The sequence below is a fragment of the Triturus cristatus genome, chromosome 4_1 (assembly GCF_964204655.1).
Source record: "Triturus cristatus chromosome 4_1, aTriCri1.1, whole genome shotgun sequence".
NCBI lineage: Eukaryota > Metazoa > Chordata > Amphibia > Caudata > Salamandridae > Triturus > Triturus cristatus.
In genome coordinates, this window is record NC_140585.1 from 619,231,133 (window position 1) to 619,246,256 (window position 15,124).

The 15,124-nt window shown below is 43.9% G+C and overlaps 1 protein-coding gene across 6 annotated transcripts in view; it reads left to right on the forward strand.

The window, feature by feature from the left end:
• Window positions 1–15,124, forward strand: part of PPP1R12A (protein phosphatase 1 regulatory subunit 12A) — a 1,183,401-nt gene that overhangs the window by 379,496 nt on the left and 788,781 nt on the right. For 3 of the 6 annotated variants that reach the window (XM_085652986.1, XM_085652987.1, XM_085652989.1), the window contains exons 10-11: window positions 2,680–2,796; window positions 3,102–3,317. In XM_085652986.1, the coding sequence (XP_085509112.1) occupies window positions 2,680–2,796; window positions 3,102–3,317 (333 nt within the window). The remainder of the gene's footprint in view (window positions 1–2,679; window positions 2,797–3,101; window positions 3,318–15,124) is intronic. The other 3 variants (XM_085652988.1, XM_085652990.1, XM_085652991.1) reach the window with 1 other exon arrangement.

Sequence of the window (15,124 nt, forward strand, 5' to 3'; positions counted from 1 at the left end):
AGCAGGCGGTGTGTAGTACAGGGCCATTATCATGCAAATTAAGTTTTCGCCCACGTTGAAAGTGTTGCTTTCAGAGAGGACCAGTCAACCTGAAGATGAAAATAGTTCTATATTTTGCACTGGGTGGTTACAAACTCCAATGTTGGCAGTCTCCTCCAGTTATTCCTCAAACATGGTTGAAACCCTTCCTCCTGGATGGTTCAGTAAAGGAGGTGCAAATTTGAAGCGAAATGCAGAGCAGTTCTTGAGGATCAGAGCTAGAAAGGGATCTGATCTTTTTATTTACTGATCTAGAAGAAGAGGCAAAAAAACTCCAGAACAATGCTAGATTTTAAGATCACAATTAGATCAAGAAAGGAAAGTTCAGTATGCTGACTATGCACTAACTGTACCACTAGTTACCTTGGTCCGTGAGTGTAGAGTAAATATTTTCACTATTCACCAAAAGTAAACCGAAGATTTCAAATCTCCTAGTATAGAGTCCTGCAGTATGGCCTGCAAATAACCCCCCATGCATTTTCTTAAATACTTTACAATGGTGATGGCTTTCCATTTTTAACAAGGCATCCTTATCAAGTCATACTTAAATGGCATGCCGATTAAAGTCAACTTGCATCGAAAAGTGTTAAAAAACCAGCAAATAATAGACTATGCTCAGACTGCCTGCGGAACAAATTAAACAATTCCAGAATCAGTCCAGTGCAATTGATGCAATAATAGAAAGCAATCCTGGACACAAGTGTGTCCTTTGTAGCAAAGATTATCTTATGCATCTAAATAGCCATTACCTTTAGGCAATCTTTTATCTGGATATCAAACATTTTCTCCGGTCATCTATGATGTACATCATCTTAGTCTCAAAGGTTAGACTTAACAAACAACCTTTACACAAATGTCTAGAGTATCTATGGTAGTATAGTACAGAAGATTTGTGTGACAAGATGTCCTTCTGGCCTGTTGTATTTATACTTTACCTAGCAGTGCCAGGTATATCCTTCTAGACTCCATTCCCATGGCTGCCACTTGTAGCAGAGTCTTCAGTGGCTCTCAAAACTAACAGCTCAAGCAATTTACTACACAAAGGAACAATCACACACATCACCTCATAAATACTGGATCTTAAAAACAGTGTGTCTGGCTTTGAAGTAATTCTTGTAACCCATAACATCAATCTTCATTCTGAGCCAGAACAATACTAGCACAACATTGCAGTTTTCGCGATCGCAGATCTGGGTGCTACTCAACTTGGTTATTCTCCTACCTTCAGGAAAAATGTCATGAACGAAGGCATGTATGGTGTGAACAAGCAGGCGAGAAATTTGCAGAAGTCAAGCAATATCTGGTGCGGTTTGCTATTTTCTGAATCTGCCAAGTCCAGCGATCCATTTGCTTGGCATTCAGACCTTTTACAGTCAAGACACAAAAGGTTTGTGAAAAGCAAAGGCTTTCAAGACTTCCTTGCGGTCTAACAATCTCTACACTTTACCTTACTGGCTACTACATGAAGTGGAAAATGATAAGACCAGGGGGGAGCGGGTGGGAGGCTGGGGGGTATCTCCAGGTCCTCAGACAATAACTTCAAGGGGAGTGCCTTTTCTCCTAACTGGTGAAGAGCACTTCCTTATGCTCTTTATTACATTCTTCAACTCCCCAAGGCAGTCATCAAGATGAAACAGAAGAAGTCTAGAATTGGTCTATTTGCTCTGGACTAACTGTGCCAGTGGTATTCAGATGATCTTCCCTTGTCCCAAGAGTCAAACAGAAGGTTTCCAGCCAGGCTGAATCTCTTATCCAAGTTCTTAGTTATGGGCTCAACAGTGTGTTCCATGGCTATATTGTACAGCCTGAATCCAGAGAGTAACTAAATTATGAACATTTGAATCCCCAATGCCCTTGCAAAGACCTCAGGAACATCATACACTTTAAAGTAGGATTAAATCAAAACTTAGTGTTTGTAGAATATGGTTGACCTTCTTACATGCCAAGTAGAGACTGTACCTTTTTTTTTTTTTTAACAATCTGGGCTTTAATGTGTTAATCTCTAGAAATAAGAGAATGAGTTTTTCTGGTCTAATGTTATGGATATCAAAGAAAATGCCATGATGGAGATGGAAATGTTATTTTACAGTCATTTTTGTTATTCATCATGAGCGTTTTCTATAAATTGATAACCAACCCATCCATCGAACGAAGATGATATTTTGGATTGGAAATGTATAGGTTCTTGTTTGGTCATGCCTGTATGAATTAAGGACACAGCATCCAAGTTCACATTTTGAAGCTTGTGCCTTGTAGCACTATTCAGCGTTTTATTATTTGTAATTGTTTTAATGATTTTGGATTTGTTTCCAATTGCATATAATTTATAGTGACTGACTTTTTACCTAAATTGCTTTTTCAAGATATACAAATCAAATAGGTACGTTTACGATATGCATTTAAAAAACCCCAAAAAAACCAATTGTTATATTTAAAATGTTCTTCACGACCCTTACGACGCATCGTCTGTTTTTGAATGTAAACAAAACTCCATTGATAGAGAACTATATAACAGGTTAGATATCTTATTACTTGTGTGCAAAATAATTATATACTGTGCACTTATAAGGCTGAATTCTAGCGCCTGTATTTTATTGATTCTTTAAATGTTTACCTCCTTTGTGTCTTAATTGGATTTAGTATGATGTCATTGCTCATCTCATGCCTGTGGTGGAGTCTGTGCACCCTACATCATGGAGGCAGGGCTTGCGCAAAACTGGCATTGTTCTTGTCCCCAGTAAGGGAGGCGAGTCTATGGTGAGAGCTTAATATCTTGAAAGATTTGTTTTAGGTTGCTGAGTAACCACTTCAGTTAACACATTGAGACTATCATGCATGGTTTTCAGTTGGGTTTGGCTTATTAATATGTTTCTATTCTAAGTCACAGTGTGATTTTCCTTCTAAATTTATTTAATTTTTCTAACCTCAGAATTTTCAATGTCGTATTAGGTGTTTGTCCTAATTCTTCTTATACTGTTAACCATCTATAAAACCATCCTCTAAAACAGTTTTGATAGCTTAATAGTAAATTTCTTGAACTGTATCTTTTTTCCTTTTTGCAGATTCCGACTCCAGCCGGTAAGGTTTCGCCTAAGGATGAAGAAAGAAAAGATGAATCTCCTGCATCTTGGAGGTTAGGTCTTCGAAAGACTGGTAGTTATGGAGCATTGGCTGAAATAACATCAGTAAAAGAAGCTCACAAAGAAAAGGACTCAGCTGGTGTTATGCGTTCTGCATCCAGTCCAAGGCTTTCCTCCACTTTAGACAACAAAGAAAAGGTACTTTCTTATTTTACATTTGTTTCACCCAATATATATTTATACTTACCATCACCTAGTTATTTTAATCCATCTTAAATGAGTTGTTTTATCAGCTCTCTATGTAGTTGGACGCCTTCCACGAATTTCTGTATGCTGGAGGTTTTTGTCCTAATTTTTCGGTATGTTTGCCAAAACAATGTTTATTATGGACAAATCATCACGCATCTCAAAGAGCCCACTTTTTTCTCTTTCGAGGAGTTGTATTCACTTAGAGCCCATTGTTTTGGATATGGATTTTACTCTGGCTATGACATAGTGCACTCAGATTTTTCAGGTTCTTGGCGTGTGTAGTAATTCCCAGTATCCCCACGTAAGCAAGTCTCTTAGTCTCTTTAAACTTTGCCCTCCAACAGAATTTCTTTTTTTTCCTTACTGTTAAATTATTCACCCCCAGATTTGCCCCATTGTGCGCGCTTTTTCCAGCGCTATCATTAATGAATTATGCGTACACAACTCAAATACAGCTCTGTAACAAGTTGAGACTGAAATGTATTTTGTCATTTCATCCTTAAATGTAATCTAAAATTGAACAAGTGGCTGCACGTCTTATGCGTCTAGGCACCTTTTTCTTCCTTTCATTATGGAATTTCAAACATAGATATGATTCTAAATTCTCTCATCTCTTAGATCTAATCTTTAAGTGATTAAGACAAAGAAGTGCTTAAAATGTTTTGATATCATTCCTTGTTTGCTTAGCCTCAGTTTTAAGTGTGCAGTGAAAGTGACCTTTTAACTGGGCATAGCCTCTAGTTCTGTTTAATTTTTGCTCACTGCGATAAGGAAGTTTTCTCTTCTTCCAGTCAATCACCCTTATGACACCTTGAATTTTTTAACAGAAACTATTTGTGGACACTGGTTTAAGAAAGTCAATAAATCTTGTGCTATACCAACGTCTGAGTGATTTCATCCATTCCTTTACTGTTTTCTTCAAGATTAATATGCAAGCTGACAGCTGATAAACAATGCTTGTTCTGATGTGTACCTCTTAAAACCGATTTCTCCAGACTTGTTCCAGAAAACTTCACAGCAGTGCCAGCAGGTGATAGAGCAGATTCACGTATAAAACACCTCTGGCGTGCTGATGTCTATTCCTTTCTTTCCACGCTCTCGGACAAGGATCTGGAGCTTCTCTCCTTACTTTTGTCAGTGTTCCAACAACCCCTAAAACTTTCTGAAGGGTGCTGGGAGGCCATGTCCCCTCTACAACCTGCAGGCATCAAACCATGCCATGACTGTGGTAAGCTGATGTCCATCATGGTCCCTCTAGAAGTATTTATGGGATTCCTGGACTCCAGTCACTGCTTAGTGTGTTTTTATTCATCTGCAGGTGATCTGGGACTGGGAGGCAATGCTGTACATCGCCAAACACAAGAAGAGGTCTTGGTGGAAGCACAAGTCCCGCTCCTGGTGTTGGTCACAAGGCTGCTCCCCCGGATGGTCCACTTCTCGCTCAAAGTCCCTGGTTAATTAAATTCCATATACAAACATAAAATACGACCCCTTCCTACTGCATCAAGATGAGCCTCACACCCATTCCACCTCTGTTTATCCCTCGTGCCCAGAGTTTCCTGGGCCTTTGTCAAACACTGCAGCAGATTCAGCCTTTAGAGAGGCCGTCCTGCAAATTTTCAGTGTGAAATCAGGCCCCGCTTCTGGAGCTCCTTTGGGCCCCAGGTAGCATCACGGGTGCCCAGTCAAATTATAGGTGGCGGTCCTCCCGTGACACCTGCCCTCTTGGAACCTGTTCCCGAGCCTGTTCCAGTTCAGAGATGCATTCAGTTTCACCCAGCACCGCTTGTGCTTATCGGCCTGATGATGACACCCATTTTGAATCCCGAATTGACCTTGGCCCGAGCCTGACCAATGTCTTACTACAAGATTAATAAAGTACAACCGGTTGTCATTCAGCCTGATTCCTCTGAGCGATGCAGCTACGAACTGACTCTGACCATGTGCAGGATCCAGGTAGGGTTCCACAGGATTCCACTGATTAGGGGGAGGTTGACACCCTGATTCCTCCTCATTAAATAGAGGATGCACTATACTTAAACCTACAAAATGACAATCAATTGGACATATCCCTTAAAAGTGAACTTGACTCACCACATGGACAACCGGGGGAAGAAAGTGCTTAGTTTGCACACATGGTTAAAAGGGAAGTTGAGATGCTAGAATTACAGTTGCTTTCCATTGAAACAAATCAAATATTCTCACAGAGATTCTTCAGCTTGGGCCTATGAGCCACTGTTGCTTTTAGTAAGGCCCTTACTGATACTTTGTGTTCATGTCAAAACGTTCTTGCCTTTGAGACCTGAAGACCTCAATATGTAGGATTACACTATTAAGGTTAAACCTAACTCTTTCCTGACCAATTCCTGGAGAGGAAATCCAAACATTAATTTGCAAGAGAATATTTTCATCTGGTAGTTTGGCCTTGAAGACCTTAACACTATATGCTTGGTGGATAGATTCATACATGCTCTCTGTAGCATGGCCAACGGCATCTCTGAAAAGACCTCAGATACTCTGGCACAAAACAGTACAGGACATACAGTATGCAGTTTGTCCACTGGCCTGGATACTGCAGATTGCATTGGCAGGGCTGTTGATTCCAGTATAATCTTGAGGAGGCCCGCATGTGTTGGATTTTCGACTGATGTATAGCCATCTTCAATTCACATGCTCTTGGATGACTCCAGACGTTCCGAGAAAGACAGAATCTGCTCTAGAAAGGTTCACAGACAGCTGAGCCACAGCACAGTCCTTAATGACAGTTGACACCAGCTAACTAATTTCTCCAACAGTTCTGTAAGTTCAGAGGCTACTCCAGGCGGTTGGCCTACAGGCAGTGGCAGCCAACCGAACCAGTGATGTTGCAATCAGTTCAGTACTTTGGGGACTTAGATTGGGCAGACACTCAGGGCAGCAGGTACACTAGCCCTCCAACTTTACCTCTCCTGCTGCAGAGGCTATTGAACCGCTCTAGTTCGTCTTTGATGGCCCATGTCAGGCAGGGGTAAGCAGAATTCAACATTTCCTCCCCAGCTCGGGATACATTACATCACACAAATGGGTCTCACCAGAAGTTTATAGGGGCTGCACCCTACCCTTCACTTCCTGCTCACTCCATTTGCCTCTCACATTAGAATGAATTTCGAACGAGCTCTTGCAAAACCTGATGTAGGAAATATTTTTTCTGCTCCCCAAAGTTGCTAATGTGCAGATACTGGACTCTGAAACAGGCGAGGGATGTTAATCCCAGTATTTCCTAATTTTGACAATGGATGGGGACACAGGCCCGTTCTGGGTCTTTGCTTGCTGTATTCCTTTTTACCAAGAGAAAATTAAAGATGATCACCTTGGCTCAGAATCTGCACTGGTGGATAGTAGATGTTCTCCTGACCTGTGACAAAGAGCTTTCCCTTCCCCACCCAAATCTCAAAACTGAGGTGACCGATAACTTGCTAATGGGTAGGGGAGGGAGTGAATCACTGTATATGGAGATCTGAGGCGTATGGTCTCCACATCAACCTTCTGGAGCTGCAGCTGATCTGGTTAGCCCTGAAAGCCTTCCTGGTGTCTATCAGGGGAAGGTTGTTATAGGTCATCATGGATAATATCACTGCCATGAGTTACTGCAACAAACGGGAAGAGTGGGGCCTTGAGCATTGTTCCAGAAGGCTCTATATCTTGAAATTGTTGGAACAGAAAATCTTCCTGGCCAACAAACACCTGCCCCGTGAATGCCAGAGTAGACCAGTTGAGCAGGTGTCGTCTGGTGGATCATGAGTGGCATCTCCACGCGTAGGTCTTCAGTCAATGGGATGAGACTTTTCTTTGATCTATTTGCCACCTCCGAGAACATGCAGTCAGTACTTTTGCACAATCGATTTTCTTCCAAGGCTTTTGCTAAGGGATGCATGCTGGTTGGAATGGAGAGCAGGACTTAACGACGCAGTACCATCTCTTCCTCTCCTGTCACTGGTACTAAAGATCAGGAAAGACTGGGGCCAAGTCATATTGATTACCCTGGACAGGATAGTTGTACCCGGAAGTTTCGAACCTGAGCATTTGCCCTTCAGGGAGGCTTCACCATAGAGAGGACATCTTGTCTCAGCAACAGGTCAGGGTCCTGCATCCAAGTCTCCATAACCTATTCTTCTAAGCGTGTACATTGAGAGGCGACAATTGGATGTCATCCTTGCGGTCAGACACCCTTCAACCAAGTCAATTTGAGCTGGGCTTTGGGAATAGTTTGTTGCCTGGTCTGGTGCCTAGAATATCAATCCCTTGCAGGCTAAACTGTCGGAAGTCTTTTTGTTTGTGCTGGATTGGACAAGCAGGGTCTTCCAACTACGATAGTAAGATGTTACTTATAAGCTTTTCGGTGTTTTGTCATGTACAGTTGCTCTTTAAGACTCCTAAAATCTTTTCCCTCATTACCATTGCATCAGTGTGCCTCATGAGTGCATTGTAGAAACTGTTGGTCCTCCTTTCTACCACCTTTTTCCCAGAGGAGAACGTGGCAGCCAAACTTCCTCAAGTTGTGAAGCCCTTCCATGTCGGCTGATTAATCACATTGCCTGCTTTCATTGTGCCATCTCATCCCTAGAAAAATGAAGAGGCTTCATCACCTTGACCTGAAAAGATCCAACTTTTTACTTTGATTGCACGACAGACCATCGGTTGGCTAATCACTGAACACCTTTTATTCACATTTTTAGGGACAAAGAACGATAAGGCTGTGTAGAGGAGGACGTTGTCAAGAGAGATAGCTCTCTGTATCAAAATCTGCTTCTCCCAGTCCAAAAAACAACCCCTTGCTACCCATCCCTTTTTGGAAGCATTCCTGGAGGCAGACCATCTCTATGTCTTGACGCCAATGAGGTGTAGGGTTTTTTGGCCCAAGGTGAAGTATACCAACCTCTGACATAAGGACTGGACGTTATTCCCTCTACTTCCTTGTGCTGAAGAAGGACGAGGGCCTTTGTCTTATTCTAGAATTATGCTTTCTCAATGCCTTCCTGTGCAAGGAAAATTTCAAAATGCTCATGCTGGCCCAGGTCCTATCTTCCCTGGATCCAGTAGACTGGATGGTGGCTTTGGACGCCTATTTTCACGCCCCTGTCCTGCAGGCCTACAGGTGATACCTGCGGTTCAATGTGGCCCTCAAGCACCTTGGGCCTTCAAAAAGGTGATGGTGGTGATCGCTGCCCATCTTCAGAGGTCAGGAGTACCACCCTTACCTTACCTCTGCAACTACCTCGACAATTGACTGCTGAAAGTGGACTCACCATAATCAGCCAAGGACCACCACCAGGCGATGGCAAACCATTTCACATTGTTGGAGTTCTCACTCAACCTGCTGAAATCGCACCTGTCTCCTCCACTTCAACTCTCCTTCATCAGAGCCATCCATGATAAGTGTGCTTTGGGCCTTTCCTCTGGACCCATGAGCCCATGAATTTCAGGTTATAATCCCGATGCTTCAGCCTCTGTCCTGCGTCTGTGTGGATGGCTTTTGGCTTCTTGGCTTGCTAACCTCCTGTATTCTTATCGCTGACCATGTAGATGACATAGGCGAGCTTTGCAGTGGGATTTGAATCTCAGGGGACTCGGCACCAAGGGAAGCTGACAGACTTTATCCATGTGTTAAAGGAGTCTACAAAAGATCTGCAGTGGTGGCGGCTCAACCATATTTGGATCATGGTAGACCCCTCTTCTTACCCTACTCAGAGTTGACAACGACGACGGTTGATTTTTTGAAAATGTATTTTGCATTTAATACAAAGGAAGGAGCACGGTTACAATGAACAACCAAAATTGATAAACCTTGCATACTCCAAAATGAAAGACATTAGCTATACATTTATATGCTTCAAAAATGCAAAGAGCATAGGAGTTACTGTGTAAACAAGTGTTTGAGCAATAAATATCGTACAGTACAGATTGGTGCAAAAAGTCCTACAGAGTGCAAGTACCATGATTAGACATTCATACCACAGAATAGAGCAGACTAATTTATGGGTCTGAGGGAGCGGTTAAAAAATGATGCCTAAGCCATAAATATCATGCAGTACAAGATAGTACAAAGAGCCATAAAGTGCAAGTGCATCATACATCACCAAATTGATTAGGCTCCACCGTATGGGTAGTTTGACCAGCTCTCAATCCATTTAGTAAAAGAATGCCATACAAGGGCTCCCCATTTTTGCGATTTTTGCCCTTTACATTCATACTGCTTATTCTCAAAATTGTATTTTGCAAGGAACCTGGATCTGCACTTAGAGAATGTAGGGGGTTCTTGATTCAGCCAGCTCAAAGCAATACATATCCGTGCTCCTGCCATGGGGATAAAAACCATATACCCTTCTTTTTTGGCTGTCCCAGTATCCACTGAATCTTCTACTACCCCTAATACCGCCTGTATAGGGTTAATCTTAAGCTGGCTCGATAATGTTCTAAACACAAGCCAACAGAGCGCACTATGATGAGCTGGAGGCTATCATGCAACATCTCCCAGAAAAATATAAAAATAAGGCTCATGAATTGATACAAGAGGGAAAGATCATTACCAACACCTCTATTAAATGTGCACTTGACGCAGCAGACACAGCTTCCAGGGATATATAAACACCAGTGTTCTGCTTCGCCTGGCTCAGAATCTCAGGCTTTAAGCCGGAGGTCCAAGCATCTATATTGAACCACCCTTTTGACCAACAACACTTATTTGGCCCAAAAGTAGACGAAGCCCTGGAAAAAATGAAGAAGGATACAGATACGGCTAAGTCTATGGGAGCATTACAATCCCACACTCCTAGACGCTCCTTTCGCCGTTTCTCCTTTCGATGCACTGGCAGAGGTTACTCTGCCGATAACGCCTCTACGTCCTACAAGTCCCCTCCTCAGACTACCTTCACAAAGGGCTATCAAAGAGGTGGATATAGAGGGAACAATAATAAAGGCAGGGGCAAAACCAACACCGCCTGTTCTGCCACACCGCCCACACAATGACTTTCCCCCGCTCCCCCCAGACCATTCCACTCCAGTCGGGGGCAGAATACATGACTTTTTTCAAACCTGGGAGACCATAACATCAGACAAATGGGTGACCCAAATTATTCGGTCAGGGTACTGTCTCGAACTAACATCTACCCCCCAAAATATTCCACCCTGGCACCGTACAATGTCACAAGAACATACCACGCTGCTGAAACAAGAGGTAATCTCCCTCCTGCAAAAACAAGCTATAGAGAAGGTCCCCATCAATCAACAAAATTTAGGGGTCTACTCTCTGTACTTTCTGATACCAAAGAGAGACGAGACCCTGCGGCCCATTCTAGACCTCCGGCCTCTAAATGCATACATACATTCAGACCATTTTCACATGGTAACTCTCCAACAAGTTCTCCCACTCCTCTGCCAGGGCGACTTTCTCACTACACTGGACTTGAAAGACGCATACTTTCATATTCCAATACACCCTTCTCACAGAAAGTACCTCAGATTTGTAGTAGACGGGCAACATTATCAGTTCAAGGTTCTCCCCTTCGGGGTCACAACCGCACCAAGAGTGTTTACCAAATGCCTAGCAGTAGTGGCGGCACACCTCAGAAGACAACACATTCACGTCTTCCCTTACTTGGACTGGCTAATAAAAGCCGCGTCCTACAACCAGTGTGTGCAAAATACAAACACTACCATCCCACTACACCACCAGCTAGGTTTCACGGTGAACCACAAAGTCCCAGCTAATACCGTCTCACACAAAGCAATACCTCGGTGCCACTATAGACACCTCAAAAGCTATAGCCTATCCCAATTCAGCCAGAATCGCAAGCATACAAGCCTTGCGCCAAAGATTCATCCTTCAGCACTCTCTCCCAGCAAGAGTGTTTATGAAGCTAATGGGGATGATGGCATCTTCATAGTGCCTCATGCAAGACTCCGCATGCGTCCACTCCAAGAGTGCCTAGCACGCCAGTGGAACCAGGCCCAAGGACAGCTGACGGATCTGGTGTTGGTGGACGGTCGCACCCATCGCTCTCTGCAGTGGTGGAACACCACAAACCTTTCCAAAGGGCGACCGTTCTGGACCCGGTTCCTCAGGTAATTCTAACAACGGACGCATCGCTCTCCGGCTGGGGAGCGCACCTATTACACCTCACAGTGTAAGGTATATGGACGCCACAACAAAAGTTACTCCACATCAACCATCTGGAGTTATTGGCGATCTTTCTAGCCCTGAAATCGTTTCAGAAACACATCTCCGCCAAAGCAGTCCTCATTCGCACAAACAATACGACTGCAATGTACTACATTCAAAAACAGGGGGGGACACACTCTCCACAGCTCTCTCGGTTAGCACACAGCATATGGAGATGGGCAATCCCACAAAAAATCTTTCTCCTTGCACAACACGTCCCAGGGATACAAAACACCATGGCAGATCTGCTCAGCAGACAAACGCAGCAAATGCACGAATGGGAACTGCATCCACAAGTTCTTCGCCCATTCTTTCACAAGTGGGGGCATCCACAGATAGACCTCTTCGCCACCCACGAAAACAAAAAATGCCCAAGCTTCGCCGCCAGATACCCACACCCTTTGTCCAAAGGCAATGCGATATGGATGAACTGGTCAGGCAAATTTGCATACGCCTTTCCACCTCTCCCGCTAATTCCATTAGTGGTAAGGAAGCTACAACAGCACTCCCTCACTCTCATTCTGGTAGCTCCAACATGGGCCAGGCAGCCGTGGTACACCACACTACTACAGCTCTCAGTGGTACCACGCCAAAAACTGCACCTGTCCCCATGCCTCCTAACCCAGAACCATGGAGAAATCAGGCACCCGGACCCAGCTCAGCTCAACCTTGCGATCTGGCTCCTGAAATCTTAGAATTTGGATACCTTAACCTTCCTCCTGATTGCATGAACATTATCAGGGAAGCCAGACGTCCTACCACTCGAGCATGCTATGCCGCAAAGTGGAAAAGATTTGTTGTTTACTGCCGTAACAATACAATCAACCCTTTAGATGTATCCATACAGCACATCATATGCTACCTGCTCCATCTACAAAGGTGTAACCTGGCATATTCATCCATCCGTTTACACCTAGCAGCAATTGCTGCTTACCTGCAAAACAGACAGCATTTATCACTTTTCAGAGTGCCTGCTATTAAAGCTTTCATGGAAGGCCTTAAAAGAGTAATTCCGACCAGGGCACCACCCTCACCTATGTGGAATCTAAACGTAGTTCTTACAAGGCTGATGGGTCCGCCTTTCGAACCAATGCATAAATGTGAGCTGCAGTTCCTTACTTGGAAAACAGCTTTTCTCGTAGCTATCACTTCCCTTAGAAGGGTTAGTGAAATACAAGCGTTCACTATACAAGAACCCTTTCTACAGATACATCACAGCAAGGTGATTCTTCGCACAAATCTTACATTTCTGCCCAAGGTCATTTCCCCCTACCATCTCAATCAATCGGTGGAATTACCGGTTTTTTTCTCGCAACCTCAATCTGTTGCGGAAAGGGCTCTACATACACTTGATGTTAAAAGGGCTTTACTTTACTACATACAAAGAACGCAATCTTTCAGAAAGACTAAACAGTTGTTTGTCTCGTTCTCTCCACCGCATAAAGGCAACCCCATCTCAAAATCAGGGATAGCTAGGTGGATTGTAAGGTGCATACAAATTCGCTATCACAAAGCAAAAAGAACATTATCTGTTCCACCTAAAGCCCACTCTACAAGAAAGATAGGGGCTTCTTTGGCTTTTGTAGGGAACATACCCTTATAAAACATCTGCAAAGCAGCCACATGGTCAGCACCGCACACCTTCACAAAACATTACTATGTAGACGTGCACTCCAAACAACAAGCTAGTGTGGGCCAGGCTGTACTAAAGACACTGTTTCAAACCACTGCAACGGATACCGGTGGTCGCCGCTAGGGTTGGGTACTGCTATATAATCTATGCACAGTGTATAATCTGCAGCTCATATGCCTCAAACGGAATATGCTACTTACCAGTATGCATCTGTTCTTGGCATGTAGAGCTGCAGATCTATACACGCCCACCCGCCTCCCCGGCTACCTGTATCCGTTCCAGTCTATCTTATTTAGATACAACACACATGGGTTTCTTTACTATTATCACTACGCTCCATCTTTTCCCTGCTGGCAAAAAACAATCTGAGGATGGAGCCGAAGCCCATGCGCAGTACGGACCGAAGGAGGAGTCACCGAACTCGTGACTTCCAAACATTGTCCAAGAAGAAAAACAAACTGCAAACATCCGGGCCCAACACCAGATGGCGATCTATGCACAGTGTATAGATCTGCAGCTCTACATGCCAAGAACAGATGCATACTGGTAAGTAGCATATTCCTTAGCCATCAGCCACTTATCCTTTCGGTAGGCCAGTTCCTCCTGTGTGCCATATATCCATTTGACAATAATCAAGAGTTGTGCTGCCCAGTAATACGCCTGAATATTTTGTAGAGCCATCCCCCAACGTACCATCCCAGCTTCTGGGCTGCAATGCGGGCAGTTTCCCGTCCCAGAGTAGGCTTCTGACTTCCCCGTCTATCGATTTGAAGTATGCTTCAAGGACACTGTATGGTATGTTTTGCAGGGAATACAGGAAACGGGGCAGCGCCGTCATTTAGAATAATGCCGCTTGCCCCAGTAATGACAATGATCTCCAGTGTCGGACGTATCTTGGCAGCTGATTTAGTGGGCCCTGGAGATTGTGTTCGTAGAAAAGTTCCGGATTGGCTGTAACGACTATTCCTAAGTATCAGAATCCATCCATGCCTATAGTTGCTTTGCATTCCGCTGGCAAGACTGGGGCGGGGCCATGAAGGAGGTATATTACCAATTTAGACCAGTTGATGGTATAACCTGAGTATTATCCAAAATTGGAACAGATCAGATGGACCCTGTTAATGGAGGATCAAGACGACGCAACATACAGCAGAATGTCATCTGCGTAGAGAGTAATTCTATCTTCCCACCTAGCCGCCATCTTAACCCTCGGATCAAAGTATCCCCTCGTATCCAGCTTGTCAAGGGGTTAAGGAATCAATGCAAATATAATTGGTGACAAAGGGAAACCCTGTCTAGTCCCTCGGTTTAAGGCAAAGGTCCTTGGCGTATGTCCATTCACGACTACATGCGCGAGTGGTTCTGCATATAACAGTTGTATCCACTCGATATAGGTTTTTCCCCAGACCCATACTCGCCAAAACAGCGAACATGTTGGGCCATTCAATGGTGTCAAAGGCCATACGAGCGTCTTAAAACAGTATTGCCATGCTCTCTTGAATTGTATCTTTCCTAGCAAGCACCCCATCCTGTTGCCGCAGGTTACGAGTTGTGTTGCGGCCCTGAATGAATCCGGACTGGTCTGGATGTACTAATTTAGTCACTATTGGTAGTAGCCGCATCGCTAATATTTTGGACAGGATTTTGACCTCAACATTGAGCAAAGAGATGGGGCAGTATGAGGCGAGGCATGTAGGAAGCTGGTTCTGTATATAAAGTGAGGTATAGTGTGCACAGACTCCAGTGGAACACCAAAGGTTGGCAGAGGTAAAAGTAGATAGTACCTTACTTTCTATTTGTGGTAGTGTGGATGAGCATGAAGGCTTTATCAGAGGGTAGTGTTAAGCATTTGTTGTACACACTCAATCAGCAAATGATGGTCACACACTCAAAGATTGAACTCCGAGCAATTGGTTTTGTATAGAA